Source organism: Balaenoptera ricei, chromosome 15, assembly GCF_028023285.1.
Source record: "Balaenoptera ricei isolate mBalRic1 chromosome 15, mBalRic1.hap2, whole genome shotgun sequence".
Classification (NCBI taxonomy): Eukaryota; Metazoa; Chordata; class Mammalia; order Artiodactyla; family Balaenopteridae; genus Balaenoptera; species Balaenoptera ricei.
This window is the reverse complement of record NC_082653.1, coordinates 72915353-72934297: the sequence shown is the minus strand read 5'-3', so window position 1 is coordinate 72934297 and position 18945 is coordinate 72915353. Positions and strand designations below refer to the sequence as shown.

At 53.6% G+C, this 18945-nt stretch overlaps 1 protein-coding gene across 3 annotated transcripts; it reads left to right on the top strand.

Moving 5' to 3' along the window:
* Positions 1–361: 361 nt before the first annotated feature.
* Positions 362–18435, top strand: TAOK2 (TAO kinase 2). 3 transcript variants are annotated; one of them, XM_059898432.1, is made up of 20 exons: positions 362–713; positions 840–900; positions 3980–4146; positions 4325–4396; positions 4487–4588; positions 5087–5132; positions 5265–5361; positions 5532–5645; positions 5752–5843; positions 7931–8024; positions 8120–8201; positions 9002–9169; positions 9344–9604; positions 9804–9965; positions 11425–11790; positions 11876–12079; positions 12403–12642; positions 15756–15968; positions 16928–17110; positions 17194–18435. In XM_059898432.1, the coding sequence occupies exons 3-20, from the start codon at positions 4015–4017 to the stop codon at positions 17713–17715; spliced, it is 3150 nt and encodes a 1049-aa protein (XP_059754415.1). In that variant the 5' UTR covers positions 362–713; positions 840–900; positions 3980–4014; the 3' UTR covers positions 17716–18435. The 3 variants fall into 3 exon arrangements, with proteins under 3 accessions (XP_059754415.1, XP_059754412.1, XP_059754413.1); XM_059898429.1 differs by lacking the exons at positions 15756–15968; positions 16928–17110; positions 17194–18435 and having other exon boundaries at positions 12403–14551; XM_059898430.1 differs by lacking the exons at positions 15756–15968; positions 16928–17110; positions 17194–18435 and having other exon boundaries at positions 642–723; positions 12403–14551.
* Positions 18436–18945: the final 510 nt, after the last annotated feature.

The window sequence follows — 18945 nt, the reverse complement described above, 5'->3', positions numbered from 1 at the left end:
GCACTCTGGCTGGGTTGCTGCCCAGCTCTCTGGCCGCATCCTTAAGGAGAGAGGGGCGGGGCTGTTTCCTTTGGGGCCCCGCCCCCTTGGCCCGGCGTCCATACCGCGCCTGCGCGCTCCCGCCCGGTCTCCATCTTGGAATTGGGAGGAAGAGGGAGAGGGAGACTGGGACGAGACCGGGGCTGTGGTGCGGAGAGGCTGAGACTGAGAAGAGGAGAGGGGGAGAGGGCACGGGGACCGCCCTTAGCTACAATCTTTCAGCTGTCCTCGGGAAAGAGAAGGGGAAAGGGAGGGGACCGGGGCGGGAGTGGGGGCTGTCACCCTCGGACCCCGGCGTGAGAGGGGCCGTGCGGTCGGACGTCCTCGGGGTAGGCCCCCTGTCGGTGGCCGAAGACCTGGGGCTCAGTCCCCTCGGTCCCGAATTTCCGGGCCTGACCCCACGCTTCTCAAATATACGGGTCTCAGCCCCTGAGATTCCAGATATCCGGGACTCGGGTCCCAACCTCTCTAAACCTGGGGCTCTGTTTCACAGGATTTCAAATATCTGGGGTTCAGGACCCTGCGTGCACCAGTATCCGGGGTTCATTCCCCACAAGTTCAGATATCAGATTCGGCCTCCCCTTGTTCAAATACCTGGAGTTCAGACCCCCACAATCAGAAATCCGGAATTCAGCAACTGTCGCCCTCGAGGAGGAGAAGGACTGGACCGCGAGGTCAGATCAGGTTGTCACCCCCTCCCCTCCAGGGGAGGCTTCCCGGGCCCGCCCCTCAGGAAGGGCGAAAGCCGAGGAAGAGGTGGCAAGGGGAAAGGTCTCCTTGCCCCTCTCCCTGCTTGGCAGAGCCGCTGGAGGACCCCAGGAGGAGGCGGAGGCGCTGGGGCACCATAGTGACCCCTACCAGGTGAGACACGGGGTGCAGGGGCGCGGGTCCCTGTGTCTAGCTTGAGAAGAAAGGGTGCTGCTTTCTGAGAAGCTGGGCCTGGGTAGGCTCTCTCCTCAGGATGGGGAAGCCCAGCTGGGCCAGTGGTCAGCCTCTGGCTAGCCTTGCCTTCTGCTGCCACCCTCTTCCCCTTCCTCTTCCCTTCATTATGTCTGGTTGATGGGGGACCTCAGGTGACAGGGTCTCTGATGTCACGGGGGTCACACCCTAAGGTGCTTGAGCTAATCAGATGGATTTGTACCCTTCTGGTTTTCTCCCTGTTCACTTTGCCCCTCACAGCTACCCCTTCCTTCATGATTGTAACTCTCTTTCCTCTGGGGTGTTAATTCCCATGCCTCTGGTCCCCATGGTGGGTCTGCTTATCTGTTTTTTAGGCATGGTCTGGTTGGGTTTCTTGTCCTTTCAAGGAAGTGTATATGTGCATTTGTGTTTAGGGGTGCTTGGCAGTATTTCCCCCAACTATTGTTACCTTCCAGCCTCTTGCTGTGATGGTATAAGTAATCTAATTTGTCAAGCGATTTATCATTTACAAAGTGCTCTACATCCATTCTCTCATGTGACCTCTCCCCCTCTCATTCATCTGGTGAGGGGGCTCTTTTATTGCCTTCTTCCCATTTTACAGTTGAGGCTATTGAGGCCCAGAGAAGTTGCCCAAGGTCACACAGCGGCAGAACAGGATTGGAACCCAGGTCCTTGAACAAGTCTTGCCTGTGCTCCATACCTATCTCTTGTCATCTGTTTTCTTCTGTGCCTAGGTTTAGCCATGGGTCCAGAAGAGAATGGATTGGGGTGAGATTTAAGAATGGGAGAGAGAAGAGCTTCCTTTTTAGGAGGCCTATACTCAGAAGCTTTTCCTGATGGGAGGCTCTGGCCCCTGCCTTCTGCCTTATGGATTTTTCTCTCTACTGTGACCTTCATCTTTACCCTGATCCCAGTCTTTGGCCTGGGTTCCTGACAGGGCCATCTCTTCTGACAAATGATAGGGGTGTCTCTTAGCAGTTAAAGCCAAGCTGCCGGGGGGTAGGATGATCCCCAAAGTATTAAAGCCTTGTCGTGGCGACTCTGGAGGCAGGGAAGGAAAAATCCATATGCTGAGTGTCTGCATAGTGTTCCTAAGTACGAGATCTCATTAAAAATTTCACAACAGCTCCACACTGTAATCCGTTTTAGTGCAGAGAAGACCAAGTGTAAGGAACTTACTCAAAGCCTTGTTGCTGTATATTGCAGATGAAATGCACTGGTAGTGAAGCTTAGGGTGGACAGGCTTGGGTTTCCTCGTCTGTAGAATAGAGGTAACATTGTCCATTTTAGAAGGTGGTTATGATTTAGCACAGACCTTGGTAATCACTCAAATGTTTGGTATTTGAGGAAGAGGCCCCTTGTGATGTTTTGCCGGCATCTCTTATATGTGACCTGGGGTCCTCAGTTGGCATTCTTGGTTGGGTGCTGGTAAAGAGGTCAAGAAGATTCCTTTGGCAAGTTGTGAGCACCTGCCTTTGTGTGTGGGTGTGTGGTGGGGGTGAGGGGTGCTTGGCACGGTTGCTGGCAGAAGAATGGAGAAAGGGGCCTGCTTTGAGCAGCCTGGGAGCTGCTTGGGGCTGGGCTGAGGGCAATCAATCAATCTCCCAGGCTATTCTGAGCCCTCTGCACCCTGGGGGCCCACCAGAGAGTCAGGCCTACTCCTTGCCCTCCAGCTTCCAGTGGGGCTGAGGAGACAAAATTAACAACACAACAGGAAACAATGTGTGACAGAATATAATTACATGCTAAATTGTTAGGTGCTTTTAAGGAGCTAGAACTCTGCCCTGGGAGTTGAGCTCTGCTGAAAAACTCCTTTGTGCCTAAATTCCAACAAGTGCTTATCCAGGAGCTTGGCCTGGAATCCCTTCAGGAGGTCTTGGCTCTGATGTACTGCTGGAGTTTTCAGTACATTTCTGGCTGGGTGCTCTAGGAGTTCTTCTCCCCAAGGGCTTGGGGTAGTCAGGGGAGGCTTCCTAGAGGAGGGGGCTGAGCTTGGGGTGAGTTGTTAAGAGAGTAATGAGTACACAGGCCTGACTGGAGAGGAGAAGATCCTGTTCTCTGACCTTGGAGAAGTCCTTCCTTACTATGCTTCAGCGATCTCATCCATGAAATGGTGATCATGATCCTGCCCTGCTTGTTTCATAGGGCTATTTTGAAAGCACAGTGGTAGAGGACCAGCTTTGGGCAAGTCACTTAACCCCTCTGAGTGCCTTTCCTCATCTGTAAAATAGGGGTAATAGTAACACCTCATAAGGTTGTGGTGAGGATTGAATGAGAGATAATGCATGTAAGGTGCTTACTATATATGCTTAATAAATGTTCTTTGTACTGCAAATGTCCTGTACCTGTGTGTGTGGCGTGTGCCATTGGACTGGACAAGTAAGGCAGCCCAGATCGCAGGCCCCCAGAGCCAGACACCATTTCTATCCCTGTCCTTCCCATTCTAGATCTCCCGCTTGCCACAGTGTCCCTAGCCCTTTTTGAGAGCGAGTCTCCTGGCCCCTGTGGGCCAGTACCCACTTGTAACAATGGCCGGATTTCCACTGCCTCCGGCCTTGGCTGTTTCCTGCTCTCTTCCAGAGTGTGAGAGGTTGAGGGAGGAGGGGGCCTCAACGCCAAGGGGAACAGGAAGGTACCTGGAAATATTTGGGGCGTGGGACTTGTGGGACAGGACACTTGGGGATCTGGAGTTCTGGCTGGGAGGCAGAATCTTTTATTCTTGAGGGGAGATTTAGAGGTTGTAGGGAAATGGAACTTGTTGAGGGCTGAGGGGTTGGTGAGGATGCTGAGCTCCCAGTCTTCCTTTAGTTTTAGGGACTCCAGGGACCCGGCCCTAGTGCATTCGTTGCCAGGGCAACTTCATTTTTCTTTTTTCTTTTTTTTTGAGCTTTGATATTGTTCCTAATCTCCCCCTGCCCTTCCTTGGTAGTGCCTCCCCCTCATCGGAACTAGGGGAGGAAGGGCCCTTTCTCTCTCTGAGGGCCCCATCTTTGTTCTAAGAGTCCCATCTTTTCACCAGGTCAAGCCCCACTCTCAGGGCCCCCAGGGGCCACCATGCCAGCTGGGGGCCGGGCCGGGAGCCTGAAGGACCCTGATGTGGCTGAGCTCTTCTTCAAGGATGACCCGGAAAAGCTCTTCTCTGACCTCCGGGAAATTGGCCATGGCAGCTTTGGAGCTGTGTACTTTGTGAGTTGAGGCTTGGGAGGGTGGGGCAGGGACTGTCTTCCCGCTGTGGACCTCCAAACAGCCCTGTACACTATTCCACCACACCAGGCTTTCCTGCCCTCTCCTGCTGGGCCAGCACGTCTTCCTGCTACCCAGTGCTCACTGGGGGCCTTCACTACCTTCTGGTCTGGTCCTCTAGGCCCGGGATGTCCGGAATAGTGAGGTGGTGGCCATCAAGAAGATGTCCTACAGTGGGAAGCAGTCAAATGAGGTAGGTCAGGCTTGACAGACTGGTAGGAGGCAGGGGACCCCAGGCTCAAGATGCAGGCTAAGTAAGCCTCTCCTCCCCTGACCTTCTCAGAAATGGCAGGACATCATCAAGGAGGTGCGGTTCCTACAGAAGCTCCGGCATCCCAATACCATTCAGTACCGGGGCTGTTACCTGAGGGAGCACACGGCTTGGGTGAGCTGGCCCCCTGACTCTGCCCTGATCTTTGTACTCGGTACTCAGGCCCATCCTTGTCCTGGTCTAGTCTCTTAGGTGGGCCCTGTTCAGGGTGTTGTTGAGCAGATCTTGGGAAGGAGGAAATCTTTCCCAACCTCTGCAGTCCTCAGGCAAACTCATAAGCAGCACTGTGTGTCCAGAGGGAGAGGCTGAAGAGTGACATAGACTGTTAGCAGTTGAAAGGGGGCACATGGGTTGGGAGAGCTGGAGATTGAACGATGGGATTCAGATGGAGGTGGTAGTGATGTCTTGGGCTCTTTCTAAGGGAGACCCTGACTCCAGGGACTTCCCCCCACCCTCTCGTTTTCTCAGTTGTCGTTTCTCCCTGTTATTACCCCGGGACCATTGCTTGAGTAGAGGCTAGGCAAGGAGGCCCTCTGTTTTGCATCTCTCTCCAAGGGAGATAGGCCAGGGGTGGCCAGATCTGCTGATCTCTGACCCTTGACCCTTCCATAGCTGGTGATGGAGTATTGCCTGGGCTCAGCTTCTGACCTTCTAGAAGGTAAGTGATTCTTTGGCCAGCAAGTGGGAGAAGGGAGAAGAGCAGAGAAGCCGTAGGGGAAGGGTTAAGGGAAGATAGCTCCAGTCCCACCCTTGGGCTCCCTCAGTTTGATGTTTTTCCCTTACTCCCCAGTGCACAAGAAGCCCCTTCAGGAGGTGGAGATTGCAGCTGTGACCCACGGGGCCCTTCAGGGCCTGGCTTATCTGCACTCCCACAACATGATCCATAGGTACAGGCAGCACTGACGATGGCTGGCGGTGGGGGGGGGGGGGGCGGGGGGGTGCTCTTTACACCACTCTTCATTCTGCTGGGCTCCAGTCTTCTTGGAAACTTGGTGCAAAAGCACCTGCCCAGCCTTTCTGAGATGCATGTCTTATCCTTGTGCTTTGCCTCTGGCAGGGATGTGAAGGCTGGAAACATCCTGCTGTCAGAGCCAGGCTTGGTGAAACTGGGGGACTTCGGTTCTGCATCCATCATGGCACCTGCCAACTCCTTCGTGGGCACCCCGTACTGGTGAGTGGGAGTGGTGGTGAATGGAGAGAGCTCCCGGGATGTTGGGAGCAAGAGTTGGCAGGGTCTGGGCGGGTGATTAGCCTCTCTCTCCTGACCATTCTCCCAGGATGGCTCCAGAAGTGATCCTGGCAATGGATGAGGGGCAGTACGATGGCAAGGTGGATGTCTGGTCCTTGGGCATAACCTGCATCGAGCTGGGTAAGGACATTCTCCTCTTGGCTCCTTATCCTCTTTTCTCTCCACTCCTTTCTCTTTTTCTTACTGTCCCCACACCATCCCATCCTCTGAGGCCTCCAAGCATCTGTCCATTTTGAGTCTACCCTTGACCCCCAGTACAGGCAGCTGTCAAATCCTGCCATTTCTTAGACCTAAAGATTTCATAGCATTTATCTCTTCCTGTCCACTACTCTAGTTCTAAATCTTTTTTGAGTGCCCACTGTGTGCCATGCACTGTGCTAGTAGATTCTGGGGGTAGAGCAGTGAATGAGGTTCTTGCCCTCTTGGAGCTTACATTCAAGTTGAGGAAATAGGCATGTTTTCTTTCAATGTAAGAAAAGCTGAATGGAGAAGATACGAGAGCAGTACAACCAAAAAACAAGGGATTTGACCTAGTTAAGTGCTGAGGAAGATCTCCTTGTAGCAGAATGTCTAAACAACCACAAGACAAATAATAGGTAGCTGTTGAAAGACTGTAGGGAAAAGTATTCCAGACAGAGAGAGGAGCATGCCTGGGGAGCTGAGACTAGCCTCAGTTGTTTGGAATATTGCATGTGTTAACAAAGAACAGTGAGTGATAAGGCCAGAGAGTTAGGCTCAGTGAGTTCACGAGGTCTTGAAGCCATGTTGAGGTTCTCATCTCTGCCAGCCAATGCTATTGAAACAACTGTTTTAGTGAGATAATGTTTGTAAAGCCCTCGACACGGTGCCAGGCACAAAATAGTTGCCCAAGAAAGAGATGTTATTAGTAACTCTTACCAACAACTTCCTGCAGTGATCTCTCCCACTGCCAGTCTCTTCTTCCTTCCAGTCTCTTTTACGTCAGAGAGATGTGCTATTGTTTTCTCTTCTCCTCAGAGCCGTCAGTGGCTCCCCGTTGCCTTCAAGTCTAAAGCCATCCCCATCCTTGCTTACACCAAGCTAAAGGCTCTGCTTCCTAAAGGCTGGCTTTCCTCTTAACAAGTTCTGAATTTTTCCTCTTAATTACCTTTGTTTGTATTGTTTCCTGTGCCCAAGGTTGGAGATTTGGACTTGCCTTTCTCTCCATCTACACATGTCTGCATTTACCATTTAAGGCCATGACCAGATAGGCGATGGAAATATGTGAAGCAGGCCAGGTATAAGAAAAATCTGGAGCTGTCCATTTTATTCCTAGTTTTTGGTAGAGACATGGGTACAGGGAACTGTTTCTCTACTATTGAAAAAACCCATCAATCTTTATTATAAATGGCAACTGATAGTCAGTATCAGGGAAGCAATATGGAGGAGACTACAGCAAACCGGAGGTTGCTGTTCCCACCTGAAGAGGGCAGCTGTTGCTTAGCTCCAGCCCATTGTTATGCAGGAATGTAAGCTCCATTTCACCAGATCTAATTTTTTAAGAGAAACTGGAAATTTAGGTTATTATTTCATTGTTATTATCAGAATTTAAAAATCACTGTTTAGGCAAAAACCAAAAACAACACAAAACATTTGTCTGGGCCACAAGGGGCTTCTAGCTTGTGACTTCTGATCTGAGGCCTGCCTCCAATATCCCTTTTTCCAAAATAGCTTCCCTGAATCCCCTGCGAATGTACCAGCTTGAAGTCCCACCACACACCCAGCTTCCCAGCCATTTACCTGTTTTCCTCTTGTGCCAATTAGCACTTTGAACTTGATGCTATTTGTTCAATCCCATTTAATCTTCCCTATTAGACTGGAAGTTCCTTGAGGACAGGGCCTGTCTATTGTTTTTCATCTTTCCCGTAATACTTAAGCGAGTTTTTTGCTCTGATTTGGCACCTAATAAATATTAGTTGGGTTGGCAACTGAATGTGCTTCCTTCTGCCTTCATTCGTGCTTTTGCATGTGTTATTTTCTTTGATTCCTATTCCACCCATGTGCAGTGGAGAGGATGGGTGCTGCGTCTTACAGAGGAAGGAATTAATTGAGATTATGGGAATTGCTCAGGGTCATGGAGTGAGGAAGTCAGGGAGCTGGGGTGTGAACCCAAGTCTTCTGATTTCCATTCCAGTCTCCTCTGCCCACCTGCCACCTCTCACCTTCTCCCCCTTGACCTTTCTCTGTAGCGGAACGGAAACCACCGCTGTTTAACATGAATGCGATGAGTGCCTTATACCACATTGCACAGAACGAGTCCCCCGTGCTCCAGTCAGGACACTGGTGAGGACTGGGATTCCTGGGCCCAGGGGTTAGGCCATAGGGGTAAGGCTGCCTGGCTCAAGCCCTCCCCACCCTCACCCTGCTGTCACTTCTAGGTCTGAGTACTTCCGGAATTTTGTCGACTCCTGCCTTCAGAAAATCCCTCAAGACAGACCAACCTCAGAGGTTCTTCTGAAGGTGAGGGCTCACTGGTCTAGCATTCTCCTAGAACTGTAGCTTGTTGGAGCCACAGAAACCCCTCAGTGAAATTAGTGATTACTGTTTCTTCCTCCACTGAGAACTTCATTTATAAATTCCTACCCCCATCCCCAGTGCCCAGTGGACTCTGTGTTTTGCAAGATTTTGTCTACCAGATTACCTTTATTAAGTAATCATTTGTTTTTCCGTCTTTTATTAATCAAAGATATATATAATTGCCAGCCAGAATTTCTGGTCAGTGTGCAATAACCAGGGTTACCACACTGATCTGATGTGTAATTCAAGCCAAAAGCCTGTGTAGCCTTGTCGTGGGTAAATGTATGATTTCCCTTAGGCATTTTTTGAGTTATCAAAAGCAGAGGGGCCCCCATTCCCTTCAGAGATCCATAGGGGCCTAAGGGCCCCTAGTTGGGAACTAACTTAGATTGTCTACCCTGACCTACTTGTTTTATAATTGTGGGATGCTTTATGAGGCCCAGAGAGGCCTCATGACGTGTCCAGGGGCACCGAGCACTTTGATAGAAGACCTGGACTAGAATCCAGATCTCCTGGCTGTTCTTGCCTGTCAGCCATGCCTGGAGGAACAAGAGACTGTCTGGGGAGTAGAGACGGGGTGGTAAAAATTAATGTGGGAGGAGGGGTTGGGACAAGGCCAGCATCAACCTGTGGTGGGCATGGGCCCCAGGGGAGTGCCTCAGGCCAGAGGGAATGCCAAGATCCACGGGCTATTGGGATGCGGGAGGTGCTTGGCGGCAGGCCTCAGTGTTCTCTTCCCCCAGCACCGCTTTGTGCTCCGGGAGCGGCCACCCACAGTCATCATGGACTTAATCCAGAGGACCAAGGATGCTGTTCGGGAGCTGGACAACCTGCAGTACCGCAAAATGAAGAAGATACTGTTCCAAGAGGCGCCCAATGGCCCTGGCGCTGAGGCCCCAGAGGAGGAGGAGGTGACCCGGCTTGCCCTGCCACCCTTCTTCACCACCATGTTGTGCTTGCCTCCTAGCAGTTGCTTGGCACCCCTCCCCACCCTTCTCCATACCCCCTGTCTCTTTGTGCTACCTCCGTATGCACATCCCTTGTCCTTCCCCTTCCCTGCCCAACAGCCTGTGTCTTGTCTACAGGAGGCAGAGCCTTACATGCACCGGGCCGGGACGCTGACCAGTCTAGAGAGTAGCCATTCAGTGCCCAGCATGTCCATCAGCGCCTCCAGCCAGAGCAGCTCAGTCAACAGCCTAGCAGATGCCTCTGACAATGAGGAGGAGGAAGAGGAGGAGGAGGAGGAGGAGGAGGAGGAAGAAGGCCCTGAAGCCCGGGAGATGGCCATGATGCAGGAGGGCGAGCACACAGTCACCTCCCACAGCTCCATCATCCACCGGCTGCCGGTATGCAGCTCACCCTGTGTAGGCCTGACAGCGGCAGGGCCGAGCCCCAGCTCTCCTTCTCAGGAATCACCTTGGTTCCCTGCTCTCCCTCCCATGTGTGACTGCTCCTTCTCTAAGTCTGACTGGGTCTCCAGGGAACTCCCTGTGGGCCCATTGACCTCTGAGCCTTGGGCATTCCTTCCACCTTCCCTTCCTCTAGGGCTCTGACAACCTCTATGATGACCCCTACCAGCCAGAGATGACCCCAGGCCCTCTCCAGCCACCTGCAGCCCCAGCTCCCACATCCACCACCTCTTCTGCCCGCCGACGGGCCTACTGCCGCAACCGGGACCATTTTGCCACCATCCGTACTGCCTCCCTGGTAAGTGCAGCCATCCTGGATGCCCCAGACCATCTAAGTCCAGAAATGACTTTCTCCCTTTGGCATATGATTAAGTCCAGAGTCCACCCTCGCTTTGTGTTGCTGTCTCTTGCCTTCTCACCTCGACCATCTCACCTAAACCCTCCCCTCTCCCCTCCCTTCTCCCAGTAGACTATTTTGGTCACATTGCCCAGCTCATACTCCATTTTTGTGGCTGGACTTAAATAGCATCTCCTGGCATGCCTTCCCAGGCTCCTGGCCAGCCAGGTGCTTCATATCCTGTGCTGTGATACTCCTGAACAGCATGATGACAGGTTTGCTGGATTCTGTGCCCCTAGAGGGCAGAGATGGTGTACAGGTATCTGCCTGTGCCAGTAATTGGCTTTCAGGCCCACACACATCCCTGTATTTAATTCTTCCAGCTCTTCTGGGAGGGTGAGGGTATGATCCCATTTGTGAGATGAAACAGCTGTGACTCAGAGGGGCTACCTTTGGTGGTTCCCAAATTCTGTTACCAGGACCTTGGTCCTCTCTTAAAGTCACAGCGATGTTTTTCTCAGTTCATAGGAAAAGGGGTATATTTTTCCTAAAACATAGTTTTTCGTCCATACTTTTAGTAAACTTTTAGATTACATTCCTGTTTAGCTGTAAGCTTCGATGGTCCCCTTGGAGGCCACTGGTTGGTCTAGTATGTTCTTGTAACCTCTGCTTGTGGCTGGTTGTTCTTTTAGGACAACTCTTCAGACCCTGTGATGCTTGGTGCTTTGTGGTACTGTGCAGAGAGGTCTGTGATTTCCAGGGGTTTGGCCACCTGGACTAGTTTGGGGTACATTGACATAGCCCCTTGACAGTGGGATCTGAGCTCAAACTTCAGATGAGGACATCCAGGCCCAGTGTTCTTGTTGTTCCAGTGTCCCATGGTCCATATTCTGGCTCCGTATCTGAGCTGTAAAGGGTCTTCAGTGTTTGCTGAAGGGGAAGGAACCATCACTTACTGGTTCAGAGTGTTCTAGACACTATTACATAGGTAGCAAAGTTAATCTTCCCAGCCCGCTGTGAGGAGGTGGTATTGTCCCATTTAATAGAGCTAAGGCTTAGCAGCATTAACTTGCTTGAGGTCACAGGGTTAGTCAGTGGCAGAGCTGGGATCTGGTCCCAGGTCTGTCTGATTCTTTTACTCTTTTGAATTAATCTGAATTGTTCCTACTTTTATGCAAGACCCTGTGCTCAGCACCTTTTCTTGTCTCATTCAGTCTCACCAACCTCTGAAGGAGATATCTCCATGATCCAGTTGAGGTGGCAGGCTCAGAGAGGTTAAGTGTGAGGAAGATATCAAATGAGAATTAAACCCATGAGGCTAAAACTCACGTTCTTCCCCAATAGAGCACGAAGACTATGTGTGTTAATAAAATGGGGGCCAGGGCTGCGCCCCACTTCTCATCCTTTCTCCCGCCCCCAGGTCAGCCGTCAGATCCAGGAGCATGAGCAGGACTCAGCCCTGCGGGAGCAGCTGAGTGGCTATAAGCGGATGCGACGACAGCACCAGAAACAGCTGCTGGCGCTGGAGTCGAGGTTGAGGGGTGAGCGTGAGGAGCACAGTGCACGGCTGCAGCGGGAGCTCGAGGCACAGCGGGCTGGCTTTGGGGCTGAGGCCGAAAAGCTGTCAAGGCGGCACCAGGCTATCGGTGAGAAGGAGGCGCGAGCTGCCCAGGCTGAGGAGCGTAAGTTCCAGCAGCACATCCTCGGGCAGCAGAAGAAGGAGCTGGCCGCCCTGCTGGAGGCGCAGAAGCGAACCTACAAACTTCGGAAGGAGCAGCTGAAGGAGGTGGGATAGGGCTGCAGCAGTGGGTGGGGTTGATGGAGGGTGAGGCGGGCCCTGACCTCCTTGCTCTCCTGCTGCCCTTTCCTAGGAGCTCCAGGAGAACCCCAGCACACCCAAGCGGGAGAAGGCGGAGTGGCTTTTGCGGCAGAAGGAGCAGCTACAGCAGTGCCAGGCGGAGGAGGAGGCTGGGCTGCTGCGGCGGCAGCGCCAGTACTTTGAGCTGCAGTGTCGCCAGTACAAGCGCAAGATGCTGCTGGCTCGTCACAGCCTGGACCAGGACCTGCTTCGAGAGGTAGGCCACCCCCTCCCTGTTCCCCTCCCAGATCCCAGGCACCTACCCTTTTCCATTTGCCGCACTTGTGGTTGTCTTTCCCCTCTGCCCTCATTCGTGTCACAGCTCGGCTTCTCTTCAACACCTCTTTCGCTTCTCGTGCCCACTAGACCCTGCTAGAGTTCCCAGGCCAGCTAGGAGCTTGGCTACCTTACACCTCTCACCTACACCCCTCATCTCCCCACCCTCGGCTCCCTCTGCCAAGGAATCCTGGGGCTCTCACTTCCTTGACACCAACAAGGCTTTCTGACCAGTTTCTGGGCCCTGCCTCCCTTTTGCCTCAGGACTTGAACAAGAAACAGACACAGAAGGACTTGGAGTGTGCACTGCTGCTACGGCAGCATGAGGCCACACGGGAGCTGGAGCTACGGCAGCTCCAGGCCGTACAGCGCACACGGGCTGAGCTCACCCGCCTGCAGCACCAGACGGAGCTGGGCAACCAGCTGGAGTACAATAAGCGGCGTGAGCAAGAGTTGCGGCAGAAGCATGCGGCCCAGGTTCGCCAGCAGCCCAAGAGCCTCAAAGTACGTGCAGGCCAGCGTCCCCTGGGCCTCCCGCTCCCCATTCCTGGGGCTCTGGGACCACCTAACACAGGCACCCCTAGAGAAGAGCAGTCCTGCTCATCTGGCCAAGAGGCAGACCAAAGAATTCTGGGAGAGGAGGAGGAAGCAGTTCCAGAGAGAAGGATTCTGGGGAAGGAAGGGGCTGCCTTGGAGCCAGAGGAGCAGAGGATGCTGGGAGAAGAGTCAGGAACCCCTAGTCCCAGTCCACAGAAACGTAGGAGTTTGGTTGATGAGGAAGTTTGGGGGCTACCTGAGCAGGAGATAGAGAAGCTTAGAGTTCCATCCCCGGCACCCCAGGAGAGGAGCATTGTGGGCCAGGAGGCATCCGGGGAATGGAGGTTGTGGGGGAAGGAGGATGGTAGCCTCTTGGATGAGGAGTTTGAGCTTGGCTGGGTCCAGGGTCCAACACTGACCCCAGTCCCTGAGGAGGAGGAGGAAGAGGAGGAGGGGGCTCCATTTAGGACCCCGAGGGATCCTGGAGATGGCTGTCCCTCACCAGACATCCCCCCTGAACCCCCTCCAACACATCTGAGGCCCAGCCCTACTAGCCAGCTCCCTGGACTCCTGTCCCATGGCCTCTTGGCTGGACTCTCCTTTGCAGTGGGGTCCTCCTCTGGCCTCTTGCCCCTACTACTTCTGCTGCTGCTCCCACTGCTGGCGGCCCAGGGTGGGGGTGGCCTGCAGGCAGCCCTGCTGGCCCTTGAGGTGGGGCTGGTGGGCCTGGGGGCCTCCTACCTACTGCTTTGTACAGCTCTGCACCTGCCCCCCAGTCTATTCCTACTCCTGGCTCAGGGCACCGCACTGGGGGCCGTCCTCAGTCTGAGCTGGCGCCGAGGTCTTATGGGTGTCCCTCTGGGCCTTGGGGCTGCCTGGCTCCTAGCCTGGCCAGGCTTGGCTCTACCTCTGGCAGCTGTGGCAGCTGGGGGCAAATGGGTGCGGCAGCAGGGCCCTCGGATGCGCCGGGGCATCTCTCGACTCTGGTTGCGTGCTCTGCTGCGTCTGTCGCCCATGGCCTTCAGGGCCCTACAGGGCTGTGGGGCCGTGGGGGATCGGGGCCTATTTGCACTCTACCCCAAGACCAACAAGGATGGCTTCCGCAGCCGTCTGCCTGTCCCTGGGCCCCGGCGGGGTAATCCTCGCACTGCCCGACACCCACTAGCCCTGTTGGCAAGGTTTTGGGCCCTGTGCAAGGGCTGGAACTGGCGCCTGGCACGGGCCAGCCAGGGTTTAGCCACCCACTTGCCCCCCTGGGCCATCCACACACTGGCCAGTTGGGGCCTGCTTCGGGGTGAGCGGCCCAGCCGTATCCCCCGGCTGCTACCACGCAGCCAGCGCCGGCTAGGCCCCCCTGCCTCCCACCAACCACCACCAGAGACTCTAGCTGGGCGGAGATCCCGAACCCGCCAGTCCCGGGCCCTGCCTCCCTGGAGGTAACCAACTCTAGCTCCTCCCCAGCCCAAATCTAGAGCATTGAGCACTTTATCTCCCACTACTCAGTGAAGTTTCTCCAGTCCCAGTCCTCTCCTCCCTTTCACCACTCCTTCCTCGGTATGCTTCCCCACCTCACCCCTAGCCCTTTGGGCCTCTAGACAGGCAGCCTCCTCCACCATGGAGTCCGGAGATTATATTTTGTGTTCTCCTGATGCTCCCCCCCCCCCCACCCTAAGTTATTGCTGTTCTCCCGCTGTGTGTGCTCATCCTCACCCTCATCGACTCAGGCCTGGGGCCAGGGGTGGCAGTGGGTGGGAAGAGTCATGTTTTTTTTTTCTCTCTTTGATTTTGTTTTTCTGTCTCCCTTCCAACCTGTCCCCTTTCCCCCACCAAAAAAAGAAAAAGACAAACACAAATAAAATATCTGAGCGGAACTGTACCTTTGGCCCAGGCTGCCTCTGTCTGCTTTGTCCTGCCGCCTAGCCTCCCCGGTATGCCCCCAGTCTGGACCCTTGGCCCCCAGTTCCATGACCTCTTCACCCCATCTACGTTATCTCAACCCCTTTCACTCCTCAGCCTCATCCTCTCTACCTTCATAGCTTCGTTGCACCATGACCACCACCAGTTCAGGGGTCTGGGCCCCTGTTGAGCTTCCCCAGAACTTCTTGGTCCCACAGTTCCCCTGTTTGTGGATTCCTCCCCGAGAGTCCTCAGGTTCTGGGTCTTTTTGTCCTCATTCACTGCCTTTCCTCCCAACCCACTCCCTACGTGGTTCCCTTCTGTCTGGGAGCTGAGTTTCTCTCCTGGCGTCAGGCATTACCCTAGAGGGCTGGGGGGATGGGACTGCAAACCGTCCACAGTAGGGGGTGGTGAGCTTGGGGGCCCAGACAAGAGTGTGGGGGCCGCGGAAATGGGGTTGGTTGTGGGCTTGGAGTGGGAGCTGAGTACACAAGGGGCCGGGCTGGAATGTGGAAATCTGGTCAGGGTGGCAGCTGCTGGCCTGTTGAACTTGTCGGGCCCTTTCTGGCCACCTCCTTTGCCCCTTTCCCTTATGTGGCCCGAGATGGGGCCACCCATCTTATCCATTTCTTAGCTTGGTGCTTATCCTTCCCTCCCTCCCACCCTGAGGTGTTGAACCTGGGACTTCCTCTGTCTTTCCTCAGCTGTGTTGCTGTCTTCCATGTGTGTGTTGAGAGACTTGGTTTTCTCACTTGTGCATATTCTGTATCTGCTCACAGGCGTCTATCTCTAGGTTATATTTTCTCCCTCTTTGCATGGTCAAAGCTTCTTGTGTGCACTCAGTACTCTAAAGATTCTCAGTTCCCTGTCCATGAACTCTCCTGCTGTTTCTTGTGAGTTTTCCACCCAACTCTGTGAACGTGCTCTTGGAAGCTGTCTTGTTTTCTTTGCATCTCTTGCCCATTGAGAATCTTCCTGATCTCTCTCAACACAATCCCATCTCTCCATGTCTGTCTGTATACAGCTCCCCCCGCCCCCTCTGTCTAACATGTTTTCTGTTTCTCTCCCTCTTCTTGTCTCTGCTTCTGTCTCCTCTCCTCCTCTCTTTCTTCTCCCTTTCCCCTGGTTGTTCCTCCTCCTCCTCCCCCCCGCCCCCATCTCCCCTTGGTCCGTCCACTGCATAGTCTAAGGAGCTGCAGATCAAGAAGCAGTTCCAGGAGACGTGTAAGATCCAGACTCGGCAGTACAAGGCTCTGCGGGCACACTTGCTGGAGACCACGCCCAAAGCTCAGCACAAGAGCCTCCTTAAGCGGCTCAAGGAAGAACAGACCCGCAAGCTGGCAATCCTAGCTGAGCAGTACGACCAGTCCATCTCAGAGATGCTCAGCTCACAGGCGGTGAGGCCTGGGGTCCAGGGAGGGAGCATGGTGGAGGTTGGCTTTTGTATTTCCAGCTTAGCTGTGGGCACTGCAGGTGGGGGGTGTAGACAGAAATAGGGCATTTTGTTCTTGGGAAACTCAGGTATTCTTCCACTGTTGGTATTCTCTGCAATGGTTTTATTATTTCTCTTAAGTATTTTCTTAAGGTCTTGACAAAGCCAGACTGCCTACTCCACCAAGAACCACCAAGGAAAGAGTGGCTGTAATTTTTTCCTGGGCCTGAGTTAGTTTAATCTGTGAACAGGGAACAAATCAAAATGATTGTGGCCCTCAGGCCAATTTGCTCAGACTTCTGGAGGATTTTGAAGGTTGCTGTTCTAAAAGTGATCACACATCACACTGGAATAGGCCACTTAAAATAACACTGTAAAAAGTAAAAGTGTCCTTATTCATTGCCATTCCCTCACCTAACCCACCTCTCAGAGGTAACTGTTGTTAACAATTAATTGTAGTTTAGATTTTTTCCTATGCATATTTAGAAAATTATATAAAAATTTTAAACAAAAGTGGAATCATACTTTATATACTGGTCTCTAACTTCTTTTTCCACCTTGTATTTCTTGGACATCTTTCCATGTCAGTACACATATCTCATTTTTTAAGAGCATAGAGTTTTCCATGGTATGGATGTACCATAATTTATTTAACCCATCCCTTATTGGTGGACATATAGGTTGTTTCCAGTATTTTGCTATTACAACGCTTCAGTGAACACCTTCGAGCACATGTGCAAGTATACCTGGGGGATAAATTCCTGGAAGTGTAATTGCTGTGTCACAGGGTATGACGACCTTTCATTTTGATAGATGTTGAGACTGGCTGCTTCTTGAAACCTGAGGGCCCAGGCCTACTGGGGCAGGGGAGGATTGTGGGTGTAGGGGAGGAGGCCCCTAAAACTTGCTGTACCTAATCTCTAGCTGCGGCTTGATGAGACCCAGGAGGCAGAGTTCCAGGCCCTTCGGCAGCAGCTTCAACAGGAGCTGGAGCTGCTCAACGCTTACCAGAGCAAGATCAAGATCCGCACGGAGAGTCAACACGAGAGGGAGCTACGGGAGCTGGAGCAGAGAGTAGCTCTGAGGCGGGCACTGCTGGAGCAGCGGGTAAGAGGGCTGGGCTTCCAGGGTGGGGTGGGGAGGGCAGCCCCCACCCCCGGACCCTCTGACCTCTATTCTGGGTACCTCAGGTGGAAGAGGAGCTGCTGGCCCTGCAGACGGGGCGCTCTGAGCGAATCCGGAGTTTGCTCGAGCGGCAGGCCCGTGAGATCGAGGCTTTCGATGCTGAGAGCATGAGGCTGGGCTTCTCCAGTATGGCTCTGGGGGGCATCCCAGCTGAGGCTGCTGCCCAGGGCTATCCTGCTCCACCCCCTGCCCCTGCCTGGCCCTCCCGTCCTGTTCCCCGTTCAGGGGCGCACTGGAGCCATGGCCCTCCTCCACCAGGCATGCCCCCCCCAGCCTGGCGTCAGCCCTCTCTCCTGGCTCCCCCGGGTCCCCCAAGCTGGCTGGGGCCCCCAGCACAGAGTGGGACACCCCGTGGTGGAGCCCTGCTGCTGCTAAGAAACAGCCCCCAGCCCCTGCGACGAGCAGCCTCGGGGGGCAGTGGCAGTGACAGTGTGGGCCCACCTGCTGCTGCAGTGCCTGGGCCTCTGAGCCGCAGCACCAGTGTCGCTTCCCACATCCTCAATGGTTCCTCCCACTTCTATTCCTGAAGTACAAGGTGGATAAGCCGATGAATGAGGCAGGGGTGGGTGGAGCCTGATCCTGGAGGGCTGTAAGCGTGAGGTCCACCCAAGGGTGGGGGACAGGAAGTTGGCTCCAGCTCCCCTCAGACCTCATCTCATGAGCTTCTTGGGCTGGCCAGTGGCCCAAGGCCAGCTTGGGCATAGGTGCCTCAAGGCTGACCAGGAGCCCCTGCCTCCCCACCATGGTGCCAGGGTTTCTCTCCATCACAGCCTCGGGAAAGGAGGGAGATATGCGTGTCAAATATTCATCTAGTCCCCTGGGGGAGGGGAAGGGTGGGTCTAGATATATTATATAAAGAGAACTATACTACCCCCTGGAATGGGGCCATGGACTTGGGGATGCCAGGCCCCCCAGACCTGGGATGTGACAGAGCAGGTCTGGGGCCTGGGGTGGGGAGAACGGGAGGAAAAGGTCTTCCTGAAAGAAAGATCAGAATGGGGTCTTGGGGTCAGGATGCCTGGGTCTCTCCATTCCCCTGTTGCTGTCTGACGTCCTGTGCCGTCTTGTCCTTTATCCTTTTTTTTTTTTTTTAAATTGAGATTTGAGCTGGGGCAGGGGAACAAAATAAGAACCTTAGAAGGGGCTGCTCCCAGGCCTGGGGGCAGTCATGAGAGCCCCTCCCAGCTACGGGGCTGGCACAGAGCCCCATGGCAAGCTTTTAATAAACTGTTGGTTATTCTAACAGATCCCAGGACTCACCTTTTCTGTCTAAGGTGTACATTAAGGAATGTTCAGTGGCAGCTGATAGTGTTACTTGTACTTAAAAAGAGAACTCACTGGGCTAACTAAAAATTTCAGTGACTTTACTGACTTTGGACATGACTGAATCCAGAGCTTCAAAGGAAGTCATCAGTCTCTGGAGCTCTGCTTCCCTTTGCTTTGGCTTCAGATTTTCAGAAGGTTCACCTTACCCACAGGCCCCTGGCAGCTCCAACCTTACAACCTACCAACAACCTCAACAGCAAGAATTCCAGCAGTCTTGAAGTGACTTCATTGGTTTGATCTGTAGCCAGAGGCCTGGGGTGCTCTGATTGGTCAGGTTTAGACCCTGTACCCACCGCTTTAAGGCTGAAAGAGTCGGCCCGTGGACTAAGTGGCTGTTTCCAGAAAAGGGAAGAAAGACATAAACAACAGCTGTTCCCAAGACTTCATTTTGTGCTTCACATTCTTCTTAAGGCCAGTTATTCAGATCTTCC